This window comes from Cibotium barometz, chromosome 30 (genome assembly GCF_041138505.1).
Source record: "Cibotium barometz isolate CiBa-2024 chromosome 30, ASM4113850v1, whole genome shotgun sequence".
Classification (NCBI taxonomy): Eukaryota; Viridiplantae; Streptophyta; class Polypodiopsida; order Cyatheales; family Cibotiaceae; genus Cibotium; species Cibotium barometz.
In genome coordinates, this window is record NC_141075.1 from 13,526,927 (window position 1) to 13,548,447 (window position 21,521).

General features: G+C 45.9%; 1 protein-coding gene across 1 annotated transcript in view; it reads right to left on the reverse strand.

Annotated features, from left to right (window-relative positions):
- Window positions 1-2,766: 2,766 nt before the first annotated feature.
- LOC147621186 (uncharacterized) overlaps window positions 2,767-21,521 on the reverse strand; it is a 130,967-nt gene continuing 112,212 nt past the window's right edge. Inside the window, exon 12 of the mRNA XM_086823913.1 lies at window positions 2,767-3,130. Coding sequence (XP_086680039.1) covers window positions 2,971-3,130 — 160 coding nt within the window. The 3' untranslated portion in view covers window positions 2,767-2,970. The remainder of the gene's footprint in view (window positions 3,131-21,521) is intronic.

Here is a 21,521-nt window from a genome sequence, read left to right on the forward strand (position 1 = left end):
TCCACAATATATGGGTGACAACTTTTTATACTTTCCTAAGGAGAGAGAACTTCTCTTGGGATATACACGAAGAAAGACCATGTTACCTTCATTTAAACTCCAAGTTGGATCTCCTTAGATTGGCATATTACTTTTGCTTACCCTGGGAAGTTTTAATGTCCTTCTTTACAGATTGCATGTGGTGGATCTCCTTAGATCGGGTACTTTTCCTATCCTTGGTAGCTTTAAATGTTCTTCTTTATAGATTACATCAAGTGATCCATATCATCCATCATCTACTTTGACACTTCTACTTTGATCTCATGGATCGAGCCAATTCAATGGCATTAGGCAAGCTTATCCATATAGTGTCTTGAATGGAGTCAACCCCCATGCTTTGATGATGACGGGTATTATAAGTAAACTCTACCAAATGTAGATAGTTCATCCATAGAATGCTCGAAGGATTTGATCACTTGGTTTCTCATCCACACAATTCTCGAATGATATAATTGATCACTTGGTTTACTCTTTTTACCTAGCAATTGGTTTCCAAGCAGTACTAAGAACCAGAGAGGTATCCCAAGTAACGTCTTTCAAGTATAATGAGGGTCTTTCTAAGGTCAACTACATCATCTCTCTTATTTGAATTATTACCTTAATGTTTTTCTAAGAGTCTCATAGCCTTAATTTGACACACCTTTATGTATTTCAGGCTAAGAGTCTTCTTTTCTTTTCCGTACCTCCTTATCATATCCATGTTCAGCATAACTTGGAATTGGAATGAGAGATTTTTGTTGGAAAAACTTGTTAAGATATACAACTCCACTACTAGTACGAATATGTATGACACAACAGGATGATAGCTCCCCACTTACGCCACAAGCATGATTGGTGAGATTATGGGTGATATATCATCAGTGGTTTACAGGTTGTGTGACATCCACTTTGGTGTATTAGAGGTATGGCATAGTTATAGCGCCATCTCATGTAATTGGCCAGACTCACACTATGCACCAACCATTTGTATGTTATAGTAGGAGAGTTCTTTCCCTTATAGTGTGTACTCTGATCTTTATGTTATGGTTGTAGAGAAGAGAAAATAATTAAAAGAAATCAGGTATCCATCTCTCTTGTATACTTGTCTACCATGTGTCTGTGTGTTGGTTTTTTGCTTACAAGGAGATCAAGCTCACCCTCTCCTTTGCATTCTTCTCAAAACCTTTGTGGATATTTATGCTTGCTTTCCATGTAGTGAATAAGCGTCCACTTCCAAACAATGTCTTGCAAAAGGTCATGGTTCACACAATTGAATATAGGCATGGCGAGGAAACACTCAAGTGTTGGGAAGACATGCAACTTGAGGGTACGTCTTGGGGTGGAAACACCTTGGTGGTGATGTTTACAATTTGAGCTCAACTTGCTACAATGCAACCACCACCTGATAAGCTTCCAATATGAAATTATGTCTCATTGATTGCACCATTCATAAACATGAGCATTAAGAGGAAGTACTCAACTGTTATGAATAGATGCAACGTGAGTGTAGCTCCCAAAATGCTCCCATATTGTTTGTAGCTAGAAAGTTTGTGTCAACATAAGGACCATAAACAAGTGGAAATTGCTTGATGCTCATGACGTTTAGGATTTAGACATGGTCTATGAATGGATGCTTTTGGGCATCCCAATAGACATAAAATTGTGGCCAGATGAAAGACTTATGCAAAGTTCAAACATTTCGAAAGTTTCCTCTAAATGCATGCAAAGGTTGTCAAATCGGAGCTTCTAAACAAACTTGCCTTTTTGTGGGCATCAAATTAGTTCATATGCATTCCTAACCTCAATCACTTACTAAAGCTTAGCTAGTGTTTGACAAGCTTCTAATTTAAAATGTCAACACATCTAGATACATATGTTTGTATGTTTTTACACATGCTTTGGGTTTGAGTTTTTCTTGTAAAGACCTAGCTAACTTGAGTTAACTAGGTCCTCATTATGTGATTGGATGGAGTGTCTTTTTGCATTCGAAGTAATTTTACACAAACTTCAGTTTTATTTTTATTTTTTTTCTTATGGCAAGCCGTCTAAGCTACTAGGGCTCTTTGACAGAGTTTCTTTGTAAACTTATGCCTCTACTTTAACTTGCAAAGAAGGCCTTGGAAACAACTTGTTGACCTTGCAAAGGAGCTCTTGGAAACAACTTCCCATTCAAAATGTCATCACATCTAGATATATATGTAGTTACCTAGGTACACCTTACTATGGGTGATTGCATGGAGTGTATTTTTTTTGAGTGTGAGGTAATTTTACTAAGCACTCCTTACTATGTAAAATTGCATGGAGTGTATTTTTGTATGTAGTAATTTTACACAAACTTTAGTATTTTTTTTGTATGACAAGCCGTCTTAAGTTGCTAGGGCTCTTTGGCAGAGTTTCTTTGTAACCTTGTGCCTCTTCTAAGCCTTGCAGAGGAGGCCTTAGAAACAACTTCTTGGCTTGCAAAGGGAGGCCTTAGAAACAACTTCTTGGCTTGCAAAGTAGTCTTAGAAACAACTTCAATATTCAAACCATAACTCCCTTACTAAGCATATATTTTTTTCCTTTACAAACATTCATTATTTTCTCTTTCAAGTCTCCAATACCTTTGTATATAATAGATAAAATAATAGAAAAGAAGCATAATATATAGCATCCATTTAGGAGGGTTAGGAGGAAGAGGATAGACAAGTTGATAAAAAATAATGTGAATGAAACCTACCAAGGTTGATGTGCTGAGCAAAAGACCACTATGGTCAAGCACTACCATTAGCCTTGATTTCATCATTTAAATTGTAAGAATTTAATGTCACATCATCTATTTTAACGTCAATAATTTGCAATTTTGGTCATTATGTCTATCTGTAGACCCTAAAAGCTTTCACAATTCTGCACAGATGTATACACAAGAATATGAGGACACATGTGATACTACAAGAGGTCTATACAAATGATCTACTTCACAAAAAGAATTCTTCTGAGCAGTAGCAGAGTCACTAGAAGCAAAGCACTTCCAACAAGAGCCAAGATAGCATAGAAAACAGCATTCTCTAGATGCCTCTTTTGTTTGATTTTGGAGAAACGAACATCAGACCAAAGCAACTCATAAGCAGTCCTGTAAGAAAACAGTTTTGTGTCAAATCCTTCTCTCTCTCTCTCTCTCTCACACACACACACACACACACACTTTTTTTTTTTTTTGTAAAACCAGTTGAAATTGCATTATATCATAAATGTACAAAAGGGTTTGACATCAGGAGGATGTCTAAACCCTAGAACATAAAAACAGCAGTAAAAAAGTTCTATGCAAGATCAGGGCAGTGCTCAAGAAAAGAGCCTATGCCCTATCCATCAGAAACAGTAAAAGAAAAGCTGAACACAAGAAACATCCAAATCTCCCTCATGCACGGCATCATATAAGGACTGCCGCAACGAGGCTCGGAAGAACTCATAAGGGTGCTGAAGGGGTGAATTCAGATATGCATGAGCCAAACATCCAGAAAAACTTGTAGAACCTGTGTGCAGAAAATCTGAGAGATAAAAAATAGGAGATCTTGTCCAGAAGGTTTCTGGAATATGAACAAGACCACAATAAATGCGGAACACTCTCAGTAGTATGATGACATCTTGGACAAATAGGAGAGGCAATCCTTCTTTGAGCCAATTTCACTCCCACTGGAAAAATACCGACAATGCATCTCCAGAGAAAGAGTCTCTGTTTCAATGGCATTTTCAACTTCCATATCAATGTCAGTTTTGCTTTCCACCAACAAGCTAAAGACTTATCCAGATGCCAAAGAGAATTAGCATGCTGAGCAATCCATGGAGGAGGTAATATCAATCGATAAGCCTGTATAGAAGTCAGTAGATGCAAAGATTGAGAGGATAATCTTGAACTCGAGGACTGAAGATGCCAATCTTGAAGCCTGTCTCTTACATCCAATGTTGGAATTGGAATGAAAGGGTGTAAGAGATCTGCAATAGCTTTCCATATAGATCTATGATGCATCCCAAGATTGTAGTGTTGGCATGCTGCCGAAAAAGAAAGAATTTGCCCTCTAGTATCCACTACGTCGTCAATGAACCGGATGCCCAATTTCATAAGATTGTAAGCTCTGATTGGTTGTTGTACAGCAAGGGGAGAGTAAAAAACAGCACTCCAATGTATGCTTTCCATTCGAAGCGAGGAAGCTATAGAAGCAGGATGGGGAGACCATTTGATGCGAGAGAGCACTTTCTTCCAATCCTGAATCAAGGAAGTAGAAAACGGACAACCATGGATTTTACCTTGAAATTTGCCAAGAAGTACTTCCGATGGATCAACCAACCAATGACCATAAGCATTTGTGCGCATCCGACCACACAAAATTGCCAACATGATAGACCAAGGCTGCTCTTGTTGAAAAAAGGTTTTGAGCATAGTGATCTTTCTTCCCAGTACATGAAATTTGATGTTTATAATATTCAAACCACCATGCATTTTTGGCGAGCAAAGCAGGTCCATTTTGAGCAACCTTAAAGCTTTTTTATGAAGCTTAGTTTTCCAAAAAATCTCCATGGCTTGAGACATAAAAGAAGAAAGATCTCGAGATGACCAATGTAAGAGAGGAAGGTAGAATTGGACATAAGCCAGAACAATGGACTGAACAATTCGAAGCCGTACATGTAATGGCCAAGTGGAGATCTTCCAATATTCTAATTTGTCCTTAATTTTGTTTAGCACCCAAGATATTTGTTGCTTATTTCTGATTTTCCAGCCAATGGGATAGCCCAAGTGTCTTACTATGCTTTCCGGATAAATAATCTGGCCGGGCCACAGGATAGCATGCCAGTCACAATGCTTGAGAGGTAAGAGTTTTGATTTCTGAAAATTAATTTTTAAACCAGCTGCCAACCCAAAATCTGAAAGAGTATCCATCAATAGACGAAGCTCCAAAGGACTGTTCTTTGGCATGAAGAATGAATCATCTGCATAAGCCTGTGCAATGAAAGGCCGTGAACCAGAAATCTGAAGCCCCTCTAACTGTCTAGTATCAACCAGATGATCCATGTAAAGAAGCAAAGGATGCGAAGCAATAGCATAGAACAGAGCACTGAGAGGGCATCCCTGTCGAACTGATCGTTCTAGAGTCCAAGACTCAGACAAATGTTTCCCTATAAAGCATTGAGCAGTGGAATCTGAGTAAAGCCAATATATGACATTAACTAGCTTTGGCCCAAAACCAAGTTTAGACATGATTTGAGAAACATAATCCCACTGCACCGTATCAAATGCCTTTGCCACATCCACCTGCATGACCAAGACATCTTGAGCAGAGTATTTTGCATATTCCATTGCAATGAGAGTATTGGAGATATTATCATGTATATGCCTTCTTGGAACAAAACCATATTGCCTTGGATGAAGTCCATCATGAAGGATATCCTTTATCCGGTGTACCAACATTTTAGCAATAAGTTTATATATAACAGGCATCAAAGTGATAGGCCTCCAGTCATCCATTGTTTCACACAGAGGTTTTTTGGGCAGAAGCTTAACCAGACCATGCTTCCAAGCTGAGGGAAGATGTTGATGCTGCCAGGCTACATTAACGAGCTTCAAGATTGGACCCTTCAATTCAGCCCAGAAGGCTACAAAAAATTCAACCGTCAAACCATCCCAACCTGGGGATTTATGTTTACCCAAATGCTTGAGGGCTTCATCCAATTCTGTATCTGAAAAGGACATTTCTAGCATTGAAGCTTTTTGCAAAGAAACAATAGGAGAAACAAGCTCAATAAATCTGTTCCGAGCCAATGCAACCTGAGATGTAGAAGAAGATGGTAGAGAAAAAAGAAGCGGAAAATGATCCAGACATTGTTTTTCTAGCTGAGATAAAGTTTGGGTCCAAAGACCATCCGATTTCCTGACTCTCATGATAGATTGACTTTGTCTGTATGTGTGTAAGTTTCGAAAGAAAGATTTCGAGGAGCAGCTCTTATCTAGCATAGGTTTAACTCTAGCCCTTGTCTGCCATTTGGAAAGCTTGCGTTTATCATTAGCATCAATTATGGAAGAAGCACAAGACAATGAATTCTGTTCAGAAGCAGAAAGAGACCTTTGATGGCTAATCTGTACCAAGGACTGCTTGTATGATTTTGCCCACTGGATATGCTGTCTGGTTTCTGCCATGTACCATCTTCCATATTCCTTAATGACATTTTGAATACGATGTACAAAAGAGTTCCAAGCAAAATCCAGATCCTCCTGAGCATGAGATAACAATGGCTTACAAGCCAATCTGATCATTTGCTGGAATTTTTCATGAGAAAGATATAATTGATTAACCTGCAAATGTCTGACTAAAGAGAGCTGAATGTCATCCAGAGGCATACCAAAAGAAAGGTTGAGCCAAAGTGGAGTATGATCAGATAGTTGTTGAGAATAATCAGTCCACATTTGACATGTATAATCATCATATTGCTGAGCATGAATAAGATACCATCTATCAAGCCTGGCCCAATATTCTGTAAAAGCATCGTGATGATATGTGAATCCCAAAACCGAAGGGTGAGTTGCTGTCCATAAATCTGCAGTATGAAGAGAAGAAGTCATATGTTCCCATCGCTGGATTTCAGAGGGAATCATATGGGATTTATGTGTGGTATTGTCCTTCCAGTGAGGGGAATTATTAAAATCACCACAAAGTAGAGCATTTGAAGACCAAGGATATCGGTTAATGGAGTCCCACATTTGAGCTCTGGAAGCTGAAATTTGAGAGGCATACAAGGAACCTATTTCAAAAATCTCTCCATTGATCATGCATTGGATAATCATCCATCGGCCACAAGGATCATTATATGCTACACAGGGCTGCAGATCATGTCTGGCTAAAATGCACAGCCCAGAGAATTGTCCAGATCCTGCATAAAATATATCATAGCCTGAAAAGAACCCATGCTGGCCAGCAAAAGAATGTTGATTATGCTCTTGCAGACACACAACATCTGGATGAGTATTGTTTATATAATGCCATAGGAGCCTCCATTTATGCTGATTGCAGAGGCCCTGTATATTATAAGAAAAACATTTAAGAAAAGTACGCATGAAAATATGTACAAGAGATGAGCAGTCCTCAAAGAGAAAGGGAGGCATCAAGCCTCTGCCATTGCCACAGGGTCTTGTTGACCCTCCAAATCCAATTCCCTGACTAAATCATCTTCTTCACAAAGTGGAATACCCTTCTTAACTGCATTGACCCATGCCTTTGAGATGGGGCTGTCCGAAGAGGTAGAAGGTTGACCAGGAGATGGAGCAGAAGCATCCCAATTGCGAGATTGGAGAGGTCTTTGTTTGAGAGGCACCGTCTTCTTTGCATTCTGCCAACCCTCGTGAGAAGATGAATTATTTTCCACTAGCTTGCTTTTTCCTTTATCCTTGTTTTGGGCTAAATTGACTTGGTTTCCTGTAGGAACTGAAGGCTTTGCTCCTTTAGCTTCTGTTTTTTCCATATAAGTCTTTTGACCTCCTTTATTAGATGGCGGAAGAATGGCAGCTGGAGGAGGCGGATGAAGGATTGAGGGACACTCCGAAGCTAGATGCCCGAACTTGTGACAAGAGAAACAAGCTCCAGCAAAAATGCCCCATTTCAAAGTGAAATATTTCTTTCCCAAATTAACACCCTCAATCTCAACTGCAATAGAAGAGGGGGTTGGTCTATCAGTATCCCATAAGATGCAAAAACGATTTTTGTTACCTGTGGGACCAGGGGGACAGATCACTTGTCCCAATGTCATCGCTAAGCCTGGAAGCTCTGTTCTCATGTAATCTGGGAAATCAACGACTTCAACCCATACAGGGCAGTGATGTTTGATGAGATTCTGATAATCCTTATTAGGAGACCAGGGCATGATGTGCACCATTTGACGACCAAAAAATAAAGGGGACATTTCCAACATCTTTTGTTTTGTCAATGCATCCAAGAGATGAACTTCATAAAATCCTCTGGAGGCAAAATAGACTCCTTCTACATAGCATCCACCTAGGAGAGAATTCACCCATTGTCCCACATCATTAGCCGAGGGTATTTTACCTGGAAAAAAGATGATGACTGCAGTTTGAGAGAGCTTCTTCAGAGGATGCACAAGAGAAGGCAACTTCATCTTGTAAGTGAGTTCCGGAGCAGGTAGTATCCATTCTCTTCTACTTTGTTGAAAATCCTCATTCAACATGTCAAACACATAGGAAGCATCTTCAGATGAAGGAGCTATGGGGGGCAGAGATTCCCTTGATTGTCTTTTAGGTTCAGGAGAAAGAGCTCTCTTGACATAATACTTGCTTGATTCTGCCATCGAGACTATTCGATTCAGAAGGAAGACATAGATCAGGAGAAAAGGGGGGACAGCACTATTGGAATGCAATCTTACAAGGAGGGGAAAAAACAGAGAGCTGTAGCGATTACACAGAAGGGAAAAAACTGACCTGTAGCGAGGCACAGACACACACGCACACACAGACACACTCCTATACACGCACACAGGTCGCGGAAAAGAGGGAGAAGAGCAGATTGGCGATGAGAAAAAAGAGCATCTGGGAACCCTCAGAAGGTCGCGTAGATTACTGCAAGGCCAACACAGTGTAGGCTACAAGGCCGATACAGTCCAAGGACAAGCACCTCACCACACGTGCTCACCCAAAAGGAGCGAGCAGGTCGAGGGAGCAGGCGAGCAAGTCGACGGAGCAGGCGAGCAGGTCTTTGGCGGCCTCACACACACACACACACACTCAACTCTCTCTCTCTCTCACACACACACACACACACACACACACACACACACACACATGGGATTTCCATGGACTTTTTTGTATCACTCCTCACCACAAGAAGTTGCGGATCACCCTCCACAATTGTCTAATGCATCTATGGCCATAGCACCAATAAGGAGTGACACACCAAGTTGTGGCAAGCAACACCTGATTTACCACCAAGGCTCTAGATGCCAGATCAAGCTTCTTGGAGCTCCAATGAAGGAGCTTTTCTTCATGCTCATGAGCACAGGGGCAAACTGCTGGGCACGTGTAATGTCTATCCCAACCTGGCATCCAAGATATCTGGTAGTGTCTTCTCTCAATCCATGTGAATCCATGTCCGTGGCACTGACCCAAAATCAATCCTCTCCGTGTCACTGACCCAAAATCCGACAGACTTGTGCCAATTTATAAAGGTCCTCGCTGCTAGACAAGTGTGAACATGAGTAGGATGCCTCAAGAAACATAGATGTATCGACAGCCGGCTCAAAGTCCAAAAGCTCCTCCTCCGTGCGCAGTGGCAATCTCAAATACTTCAACACTCGAGTGGAGGAAATTGCTCAAAGTTTCTGCAACAATGAGATATTGCAGGGGAGCTAAGGGGTAGCCCTCTCATACGTGGCAAGAGATCTGGAAGTGCTCACCTCGACCTCCACATGGCACAAGCAAGCACACTGTTGTGAGCCTCTTGATAAAGGCAAGAGACACCTCAAATCCAATCTTGAGAAAATCCCATGCTTGCAAGAGTACCCTCTAAGAAGTCCCAATCCACTCTGTCATAGGATTTCTCAAAATCAAGATGGCTCTGTAACACTGGCTGCTATCTCATTCTCACTGCCTTGGCAAGAATTCTATATGCAATCCCAAGCAATGTGATAGGCCTCCATTGGGCAATGTTAGTCATATCACCACCCTTATATGAGGTGGATAAGATCCTCGGCAAGAAAAGGAGGCTTAGAACACATCTTCTACATATCGTGTAATGCCACAGTGCTCTCATCCCTAATGTAAACTCATGAAAAATGTGGGAGAGAGGCCATCATCCTCAGGACATTTACCATGTGGTAATGCCAGAATCCCATGTCTAAGCTCATCTCCCGAAAAAGGGGCATCAGGTAATGCACGTCATTAAAAATCAGCCTAGGTAGGGACTCTCAAACCTTATGCTCTGCCCTATCCCTTTGAGGGGAGTCAGCCTCTGCATGCAGATAACAAGCGGCAGTAAACATCACAAAGGCAATCCTCCTGACCATGTCATGCTCTAAGTGGAGCCGCTCTTTGTCCCACTACATGCAAATATTGATGTTCCTGGTGGGAAGTAGCATACTGCAATATGCATCACTCTCAAGTCAAGCTTGGCTAATCAAAGGGGGCCTCCTCATCCTATCTCACCACTGTGAGCATCTGTCTCAGATGAGGCCGAAACAAGCATGCCACTCATCTTGAATCACACATGCCTCTAGTGGTGTGTGGCTGTCCTCTGAAGGCTGGTTAACCCGCCACCTTGGGTAGCCCTTTCTAGGGGCTTTGATGAATTTCAATGTAAAAGATAATATCTCTATCTGTATAAGTCTCTGTGAAGCCTTCTGTGTTGCGACCATAGAGTTCTGTTGCAATTCCATATACTGTCATCCCCAATGTATCTATGGTCTCATATATCCTGTGCTGTCATGTGGGGCGCTTATCTACAATGATGACCATGCCATCCCAGTAGATTGCCAACTTACCTACTTTCCTGGCCTCCATCACCTTGGCCATCCCGTCTTTCAATGTTCCACCTGCAAGGGTGTGAGCTCGTGTGCATGTGCCTCGGAGAGCCGTCCTCTTTTTAAGGAACTTGCCTCGTGATGTATGGTCAAGGAATCTGAGTATGAAGGATTGTGCCCTCCTTACATCTTTCCCCACATGCCATACATCTACGAATGGGGTACCTGTGACTCCCATTTTCCTGCATAGGGTGTCACTATCTTCCCTAGGCATGGGGCCTTTTATGAGGTCAACCATTTGCTCTTTCGGCATTTTTCCTCTTCCAATGTAGCTGTCATGATGGCATTCTGAGAGGTCATGACAGATTTCTGCTTCTTGGTTACCTCGACCCATTTATCGTCGACGTCCTTCTTGGCAACTTCCACCCATTTGGATGTTCTTACCTCAACCCCTGCATGGAGATTTTGGCAAAGAAAGAATAGAGGAACAATACAACTGTAAAGATCGAGAGCTGGAGGACTACCCCCCCACCCCCCCCCCCCCCCCCCCCCCCCCCCCCCCCGTGTGCGCACCTGCACCTGCCCTCCTTTGCCGTCGGCTTCCAGCTTCCCCCTCTCCTTCACCCTCGACTGTCCCCTCTCCACTGCCTCCCACCTCACTGCCCTCCGCCTCCCCCCTTGTGCACGGCTCCCGTGTGAGCTCTCCCCTCTGACTTCTCCTTCCTTCATGCCTCCCTGCCTCCTGTCCGCCTCCTCACCTTACCATACTCCCTGTGCCCCTGCTCAGCCCACCATCCTGTGCACCACCCCCACCCCCCTCTGCCTTCCTCTTCGCTGCCCATCCCCCCCCCACCTCTCCTTGTGCTGTCCGCATCCCGCTTATCCTCTCTCATGTCTTCCCATTCAGGTGTTTATCGCTCTCGGGGTTATTTTATCCGTCGCAAGTTTCAGCATCTTCTGGTTTTGAACCCCTAGGGGGACTCCATGGCAACCACTCCATTATCCCTGATTTTCAGAAGAAGATCTCCAGCACCTCCACCCTGGTATGCAAGTTTGTGGGTAGCTGCCGGCGTTCGGGCAGTTCACGGATCTGTTACAGGCAAGCCTTCTCGGCACACCTGGAAAGATCACTGACAATCACCCCTTGGGGCATGGCTACTATCAGGTTGAGTTCGATTCACCTGTAGCTTCAGACACAGCCATGCAACTGAGACCCGTTGCACTGCGTATGGTCCAGGCCTTCTTTGCGAGGTGAGCTTTGACCCGGCGTCCGATCCTTTGGCTGGCGTCTCAGGCTTTCCTAAGACAGTCTGCTTTCCAGGTCTTAGGAAGGAATACCTTCCTCTCCTCCTGCTGATAGGTGGTGCTATCAGAAGAGTGATGGGATCCTCCCTCACTGCTGCTTTGGTTCTTGCACGGACGGTAGGGATTCCATCCCTTCATATTTGCATTGCCTCCCCTTGTCTGCAGGGAGAACATATTTTTTAGAGAGTTGAGTACTCTATCCTCCTAGGCCAATTGGCATGGGAACCTATTTTGCAGAGAGAGTTGAGTACTCTAGCCTCCGAGGCCAGTGTTTCATTTGCAGGCAGATGAGACACCTCATTACAGCTTGTGCCGTCGGCTCTAGCGAGGTGTACCATCTGCTTGCAGATGGGACACTGTCTTGGGAGGCTAGAGTACTCAACTCTCTGCAAAATAGGCCCCAGGCCAATGTCTCATCTGTAGAGAACCTATTTTGCAGTTGAATGCTCTAGCCTCCCAGGCCAGTGTTCCATCTGTAGGCAGATGGGACACCTTGCTAGAGCTTGTCCCCGTCGGTAGTCCAGGCGGCCGCCTCTAGTTGTCCTCCCCACCCCCCCTACCCCTTGTGGCCCTAGCTCAGTCCTTCCCTAGGTGGGTGGGCACAGGCCCCCATGTACCAGAGCACCAGGATGCGTCCTCGGTTGAGACCGGTGCAAGAGAGTTGCAGACCGCCACGGCCCGAGGTAGAACCGGGCGACTTCCAGAGTAGAGCGGCGCCAACAGGTGTGCCAGACTAGCATGATCTAGGAGGATACGGTTGAGTCAGAGAACTGTTTCGAGCATTTACCTTAGCAACCCCTCGACAATAATGGACCCACCCCTCCCCCCCTCTTCTGGAGACCGTTACCTCGTTTAGATCCCCCTCCAAGCTTTTAGGTTTTCGAGGGGCCAGTTGACCCTCCAGGGCCTTCAACAAAGCCCGTACTCTAAGCCCCCGCCTCTTCCCCCACAAGTGCACCCTTCTCCCTTCACAGCCCCTGCCCCTGTCCATCCCTCACACTCCCCCCCCTCCACCTCCCTCATCCTCTACTCAAACTCCCCCCCCCCCCCCCCCCCCCCCTTACAGCTCCCTCGGCTCTAGCTACACCAGAACTGTCAAAGTTGACAATGCGGAAGCAGTATTGCGTTAGTGAGAAAACGCTAAGGGAGAGAGGATGAGAGAAAACGCTGGCAGAGAAAGGGAGAGAGGGGGTGCACAAACGCGAGAGAGAGAGAGAGAGAGAGAGAGAGAGAGAGAGAGAGAGAGAGAGAGAGAGAGAGATGAAATGAAATGTTATATTAACGTCTTCAAAAGGCCATAATGACCTATGAGACCAAAAGTTACATCATGGTGGATCTGATACAATGTTTGGATAAAAAAAACCCAGAAAATGAAAAATAAAGATGATACTACTGGCACCTAGAAAATGAAGAGAGAGAGAGAGAGAGAAAGAGAGAGAGAGAGAGAGAGAGAGTATTCGAACCAACACAACAGCAATGAATTAGATGAATTTTTACAATGGAGCTAGGGTGCTTATATATCCACAAATGGACTTGGCCGACCTCACTTGAGATGCATAAAAAAAACATTTTAACACCCTCTCTGCAGCTCATAGTGGACATAAGTAGGAATACCAAGTCGATGAAGAAGCTACCATGGACACCCCAGCAGTGGCCAACCACTAGGTACACCTCTGATTTTCAACCACCAGCTTGTCACCACCAAAAATGCCATCCTGAGCACCAAAGAACATTGAACTGTAGACCACAATATGTCCAAGAATCCCCATTCATGAACTGTGAACACATCATGTCCAAAAAACTCCACAAGATAATGAACTTTGGTACACACCTATCCATAATCCGGAAAACAACAATGAATGACTTCAGCACATCCATAGTGTTTTATACGCCATGTTGGTTCCTTGCCAGATGCCTAGTGCTTTGAATTCCGACACACGGATCCAAACACCCAGAAATTGAACTCCGACACACGGGTCCAAGTCGTCAAAACCGGAGCACAGACTGCCCCTCTCTGCCACTCACATGCCTCTCTCTGGCTGAAGCACGTGGTAGCATCCATCCACCAAGTTGGAATGCTGAAGCATGTGCCAGTGTAGTCCTCGCCACACCGGCAGAAGCCATATCATCCCTGGTAGTATCACTGTCACTGTCATCCTCGTCAGCTTTGCCTTTGCCTTTGTCATTTGTCGAGCCTTGAGCTTTAGCTTTGGATTTGCAATCCCGAGCCAAATGCCCTCGCTTTCCACACTTATAACAATGGCTCCTAGACTTCTTATTGGATTCCGATGCACAATGTGCCGACTCTACATCCTTCGGAACTCGAATCTTGCCTTGGGAAATGAGCACTGCTTCCTCCTCAATGAGAAAAGAGCTGAGATCATCAAATTCTAGCTTTTCCTTCGTGACTTGTAAGCGTAATGCCCTCGAGACCATCTCGTACTCCTCAGGCAACTTTGTAAGAACCAAGGCAGCTAACTGGGTACTAGTTAACGCACTATTCATAGCCGATAAACTGATCATGGATAACCTTTGCCTTCATTAGAAATGACTGCATAGAGGTCCGGGCTTCAAACTTGATGGAAAACAACTGGCCGAGAAGGGTTACTGCTCGCATTGTTGAGTCTCGATCAAACATTTCTGCAAGCTTTGACCACATTTCCTTGGCAGTCTTCAAAGTCTGTATGGCAGGGGAAATTCCCTTGGTGAGAGATTCTGCAATCGCTGACATTGCCTTCGCATTGTGAGCATCCCAATCCACAAGAGATTTGAGAAACTCCTCCTCTTGAAGACGTGTGAACCGATTGCTATCCCTTCGGGTACGTTCCTCCGAGCCATCAACAATGTCCCATAAGCCTTTTCTGCTAAACCATAGCCTCATGATCAAGTTCCAACGCGGATAATTGTCGCCATTCAGTTTGTCGTCCTTGTTCGAACACGGCAGACCCACCTCTCCCAAAAAAAACGCAGCCCAAATCTCGTCCAACTTCACGCTGAAAATCAGCAGCACTCCTCCGGCTGAAAAACGCAGATTTGAAGGGGTTTTCCGCGATGAAAACGCTGCTAGATCCGATCAGCCCCCCTCTTATAGCAAAAACGCTGATCCAAGGGTGCTTCTCGCGATGAAAACGCAGCAAATCAATCGCTCTCCTGCCGGCTGAAAAACGCAGCCGAGATCTGGTTTCTCCTCGCGCTCCGGTCCCCTAGGCGTTGACGTGCCTTGGCTCTGATACCATGTCAAAGTTGACAATGCGGAAGCAGTATTGCGTTAGTGAGAAAACGCTAAGGGAGAGAGGATGAGAGGAAACGCTGGGAGAGAAAGGGAGAAATGAAATGAAATGAAATGTTATATTAACGTCTTCAAAAGGCCATAATGACCTATGAGACCAAAAGTTACATCATGGTGGATCTGATACAATGTCTGGATAAAAAAACCCAAAAAATGAAAAATAAAGATGATACTACTGGCACCTAGAAAATGAAACTGGAACTGGAAGGTACACTATGGAGGTACCTCCATCTCATAATATGTGCCGCATCGGACACTGGCGGCTCTCCTCAATATCCTCTGTGGTCAGCACCCTGACTGGGTGTCCCGCATGCCTCGCAAGAATAATCCGAATCTGCCGCTGCAGCCTCCGTCTATGCTGGGATGCCCTCCTCCGTAGTCGTGGGCGTCTGGACCACCCAAGCTCAATCGCACGATCAATCAGTGTACCCCTGGTGTGGGCGGTATCCATGTCCTGCTGCTGCTGTGGTCCATCTGGCGCAGTGATGGCCGGACTAAAGAAGTCTGTAATGTGCCTCTGAGTCTGGCTCTCTGTGCGCCTAAGCAGGCTATCTCTATGTCTCCGCAGCTCAAGCAAGAACAATCCCAAACACCCCTGGTCCTGGTACCCCATGACTCTGGAAAGTGGTCCAAAACCCTCTCTGAATAAACAGTGGAAACGACCACGTATCTCATAGTATGCAGTACAATGGCATATATAATGCAGCTCTGTCTCTGGCTCCCCATGGCATACTCGGCATATCCTGGCCTCAGCTGGTATATCTCTATATCGGCCAATCTCAATCTCAAGCTGGTGTGAGGATGTGCGAATCTGACCAATAGCACATCGTACTGCATGAGACAAGTGTACATCCATGTAACTGGGTCTGATCACAAAACCATCTGCTGTGAGCTGAAGAAAATGCTCTCTGTAGAAAGCCATCTTCGTCCCCAGCTCCTCAGTCGGCTGTATCCATGTCCTCCTAATGTCCAGCTGAACTAAATCCTGACGGATGAGGAGAGAGGGGGTGCACAAACGCTAGAGAGAGGTAGAGAGAGAGAGAGAGAGAGTATTTGAACCAACACAACAACAATGAATTAGATGAATTTTTACAATGGAGCTAGGGTGCTTATATATCCACAAATGGACTTGGCCGACCTCACTTGAGATGCATAAAAAAAACATTTTAACAGGAACAACCACCCCCCCCTACCTCTCCAGAGAACTCCCGCACCCCCCAATTGCGCAAGACTCAGAGTAGATTGGGGCTTTTTGGAGGGGACGATGTGCAGCATGGGTTTCCTGAAGGAGTGGGTTGGATGTGTATATGGACTCTACTCGGCTTCTCACAGCCAGTTTCTTATTTAGGGAGCTAGAGGTGAAAGATTTCCACTTTCTCGATCAGTCCGACAAGGGTGCCCTCTAGCGCCTTATCTCATCCTGTTTGTTGCCGAGGCCATGAGCGGTTTTCTTTCCACCAAGGAGACTAGGCTCCAGGGATTGCGTCTTCCCAACCGAGCACAGGAGTTGTCCGATTTTGAGTTCGCCGATGTTATGGTAGCAAACATGTGGAGGGACGAGGGGAACCTCCAAAGATTTGCTGAGGCGATTGAGATTTATTGTCGCCGGAGCACATATCAACTCATACAAGTCATGTGGATTTTGGGTTGGCTCATTGTCTGCCCCGACTTGGCGTACAATTGAGGCTTTTCAGTGGGTCCCAAGGGGCACTCCAGTGCATTATCTTGGATGCCAAGTTGGCATTGACATCTCCCCGGAACAACAGCTAGCACCTTTTCTTCTGAGCATTCGGAAGAAACTGCTATACTAGAGCTCTACCCGGCTTTCCTTAGCTCGCCGGGTTGTGGTGGTGAACCACATTCTTCTCACCACCATGTGGTACATCACCTCCTGCTGATCTATCTCCCAGGATTGTGTTGGTCAGGTTCAACGTTTGATCCGAAACTTTCTGTGGGCTAATAGTGACGAGAGACCTCCTTGGGCCAAGGTGGCTTGGAGAGTGATCATCTAGCCCACAGAGGCAGCCTGGGCATCATCGACCCCTCCATTTAGATCCTTGCCCTATTGGGCAAGTTGATTGTTCAAGGTCCTCCTTCGGGCAACCTCCTTCGGGCGATGAGCCTTAAGTCCTCCTGGCTAGGATCTCCGCCCACACCCTGATCCTTAGGGGCCCTTGGCCTCAAAGCATGAGATGGCTATTCATAGTGATGCGGGCACCTGGTTTTAGCCCAGCATTTGAGAATAGATTTGCAGCCAGTCTTTTGCGTGCTTGGGATCATCTCAGGCCGTCCCTACGGAAGTCAGCTCCAGTAGCCTTCGAGGAGCACGGCTCTAGCAACCTATGATTTGGGATCCCATGGTCCGTTTTCCTAGTGATCACATGCTCGGGGCTTACCCGCACGTATCATGGGGAGCCTTGAGTATGGGCTCCACTAGGTCACTTGGAGATTGTCTTACATTCAAACAATTACACCCAGAGGGTCAGGAGAGAGGCCTTATTGGGATCCGGGGCAGAGACTGGCTTAGCCTCCACATTGACTCCACCATCCCTATGGAATGGCTCGCCCCAACATTGGACCCTCCTCCTCCACACTAGTAGTGTTCATCAGGCATGGTATACCCCTAGCAGTTCATGGCGCAGATGAGTACTCTGCCTTACTCACCTTCTCTATTGGGCTTCATGGTAGATGGGAGACAGAAGAGACCCCCTTAGAGGACCTCAAGGGATGCACCTGGCGAGGGTGATTGGTTTTCATGCAAATGAGTGGCACATCGACCCTCCACCAGCCAAGGTGGCTAGAGAGAGACTCTGGCAGTTATGGATGTGGGAGGGTCAGCCTCTTATGAGTCTCCAATGGACCCAGGAGAGTGGACATGGCAGGATCCAGAGGATAGTGAGGAGTTGCCTGGTACCCCCTTCATTGCTTACACTGCACGACTGGGCCACATGATTCACATGTCAGAGGTGGAGGGAACTCTACCTACAACAACACATTGGTAGTCCCAGGGCCTCCCGCCGCACACACTCTCAGCTTTGTGAAGCAGTTGTGGGATAGTTTTCGGCCGTGGAAGGTCACTCTTTTCATGTGGCAGGTCGCACATACGAGCTTAGCACTTGGCACTTGGTTGGCGATTGGGGGTAGACCAGCATTATGTCAAAGGTGTGGCCATCCCCAAGAGTCTTAGCGTCACTATCTTTGGGATTGCTCAAAGGCTCAGCAAGTCTGGCCTACACATTTTCACTATGGATGGGGCACAATTGCTTGGGCCATTGAGTCCACAAACATCATGCCATATGAGGAGGAAGGTGGGGGACTAGCCCTTCAGGTCTCTCACCTTTGTATTTCCACGATGCCAGTTCCAGCTCCGTCTACAGGTCGTTGGACTCCAGGTTCAAGCCAGAGATGAGAGATTTGCAATAGTATAGCTGTGTGGCATATATGGAGAACTCGACGCAGAGAAGTCATCGAAGGCACCCTCACCCCGCCAGTAGAGTCTATCCGGAGCATCTGGCTCGATATCATTCATACCCTCTAAGGTCATTGGGGCAGCTTCAGGGTGGTTCAAACCCCATGAGGAAACATCGGGAGGCCTTCCTCACGATCTAGTGGCACGGTCCCTTTCTAAAAGATAGTGGTGGCGAGCCCACTTGCATTACAAACCACCTGTGGGTTATTTCCCCCTCCGCCCATTGTATGAGATAGCCTCCTTCTCCTAGAGCGGGCAGCTGGAGTAGTGGTGCATCCTCCCCTTTTGTTCATCTAGACTCTCGTTTCCCATTTGGGGACACAATTTCCAGGAAAAAGAAAACATATGTTCAGCCATACATATCTTCCTTACATTGGGCAGTTTCTCGTTTCAATTGGGCCTGGAATTCAGCACGACTCCTATTGGTACAGGAAGAAGTATTTACATGTATGCATCTTTGAACTGAGGGAAGATTTGATGTATCATGTATTACTAAATGATTCGAGGTCCTGCACGACCTCTTTCAATTTTCCCTTGTCGCTTACTGTTCCGTGTTTTGGTGGTGAGGATGCCATTTGTGTAGTGCTTGTGCCTGCAAAAAGAGAGACGGCCAGGGGTGGACGCTCTCTTCCTGTTGAGGTGAGGATGGGTTGGGCACAGAATCGGATAGAGCAGGGACACGTGCGCAATGCGAACAGATCAGGGTGGCCACCAGCTTGAAGCGGAAAAGTAGGTGGTGCAACTCGAGCTCAACAGCACTGAAAATTCCAGAGGAGACCAAGTTGCTGCACCAAGCCGCCAAGTCTTTGGCCAATCCAATCTGAAGAAGATTGGAAGTAAAATCTCCTTTAGTTTTCCCTAGTCAGGAGCAACAGCAGCAATAGCCACGAGAGAGAGAGAGAGAGAGAAATGAAATGAAATGATATATTAACGTCTCTAAGAGGCTATAGTGGCCTATGAGACCAAAACTGAGAGTACATTTGAAGTTGGTGTCTCATCAAAGAGAACAACTAAATGAGACTAAAAAGTACAATAAACTGATTGTCCTACAGTTATAAGAACAGAACTATAAGACTCCGAGATGATACTGAGTAGAAAATATTGGAAAATACTGAAAAATGTATATCAGGTAGATCCATGTATGCTGATCAGTTGAAGTGTTGCCCTCTCCTTAGATCAAGTATCTCCGCCATGGGGCTGTCTAGATTGGAGAGGTCGTAGAAGCGAGGTAGGCGCCTCCGATGCCGAGCAATAATGGCTCTGATCTGGCGATGGGGTGAGGATGCCGTGGTCGGGATCCTAGTGGGCATGGCCGACGAGCACGACATAAGATAACTGCTCTATCAGTGGTGACTCCCTGGGAGCATGGGCGGAGGTCAATGCCAATCAGGAATACCTTTGCTGAGGGAGCTCCCATAGCTGCTGTAAAAAGGTAACTGCTTGGAATAGGACCTCGGTTACTACGGGTGGGGCACCCAGCTCAGCTCGAACAATCTCATGTGGTACTGATGATTTGCTCCGAATCATGCGGGCAATCATCATAATCAATGGTCTCTCCATTTGCCTCCATCCCTCATCTGTCCCTCTCTGAGATCTGTGATGTATACTGGGCCCCCAAATTGGAGCTCCGTACAGGAGGGTCGGTGTGACAAGAGAGAGATATATTAACGTCTGCGAAAGGCCAAAGTGGCCTATGAGACCAAAACATAGTACACAGCTGATGGTGTCTCATCAAAAGTAAGACAAAAAGGACTAAAAAAAGTCCTAAAACAGTAATAGACAGCTATGAAAGGAAAATACTCCTACTGAGGTACAACAAAAGTGTATAATATCTACAACTAGCATAAGACTAGTGTAATCTGCTCATCTCAGTATCTCTCTCATGGGGTGCTGTAAGATAGAGAAACTAAAGTGGCGTGGCAGTCGTCTCCTGTGGCGGGTGATGATGGCTCTAATCCACCGGTGATGAAGCGGCCGTGGACGAGGTCCTGGTAAGCGTGGGCGTCTCGCTCGACAAAATGCTATGGCTCTGTCAAGGGTGACTCCTCCTAAAGGACGTCTATGGGATGTCTGGCTCGCCAAGGGGGTAGTGGAGGTCCTGGTCGTATTTGCTGGGGTGGTCCTGGCCCTAAACAAATCTGTCATGGCTCGCTGGCGGGGTGGATCCTGGTGTACTGACCTGGCTCGTAGGAGAGCCTCTCGATGGCGTCTGAGCTCCAATAAGAAAGGCCCCAAACATCTCTGATCCTCAAACTCCATCACATGTCGTAATGGTCTAAAACCCTCTCAGAAGAGACACCAGTATCTCCCTCGTATCTCATAGGACACAATACATCGGCATATGTAGTGCTCCTCTGACTACACTTCCTGGTGACATAGTTGACAAATGCGGTCTTCTGGCTTCATCCCCTCGTATCTGCCAGTCTCTACCCTCAACTGATGTGATGAAGTGCGGATCTGTCCAATGGCATTGCGAATGCCATGTGAGAGATGGGTGTCCATGTATGTAGACCATGTCACAAAGCCATTTGGGGAGAGATGTAGAAAATAGTCCCGATAGTGGGCCATCTTCGTGCCTAGAGGTAGGGGGGGCTGGACCATGTCCTTTCTGCATCTAGCCCCACAATGTCCATCCTGATCACCCTATTTTGCTCAGAGCGACTAAGGTCCAAGAAGGGGCAGTCCAGGCTGTAATCAAATGGAGGGAGTGCATCAATCGTCATGCCATGTAATCTCAGCCAGGTATACATCTGGGCGTACAAACATCGTGTATCGCCGTCTGCTGCTAACTGCCTGGAAGACATAAGTGCTAGGTGTGGGTATCTCTGTCTGGGGAGCTCCCATATCATCTGCAAAAATGTCACTGACTGGAACAGGCCTTCGGTAACCATTGGTGCGGCTCCTATCTTTGCTCTGACAATCTCATGAGGTACCGATGGTTTTCTCCGA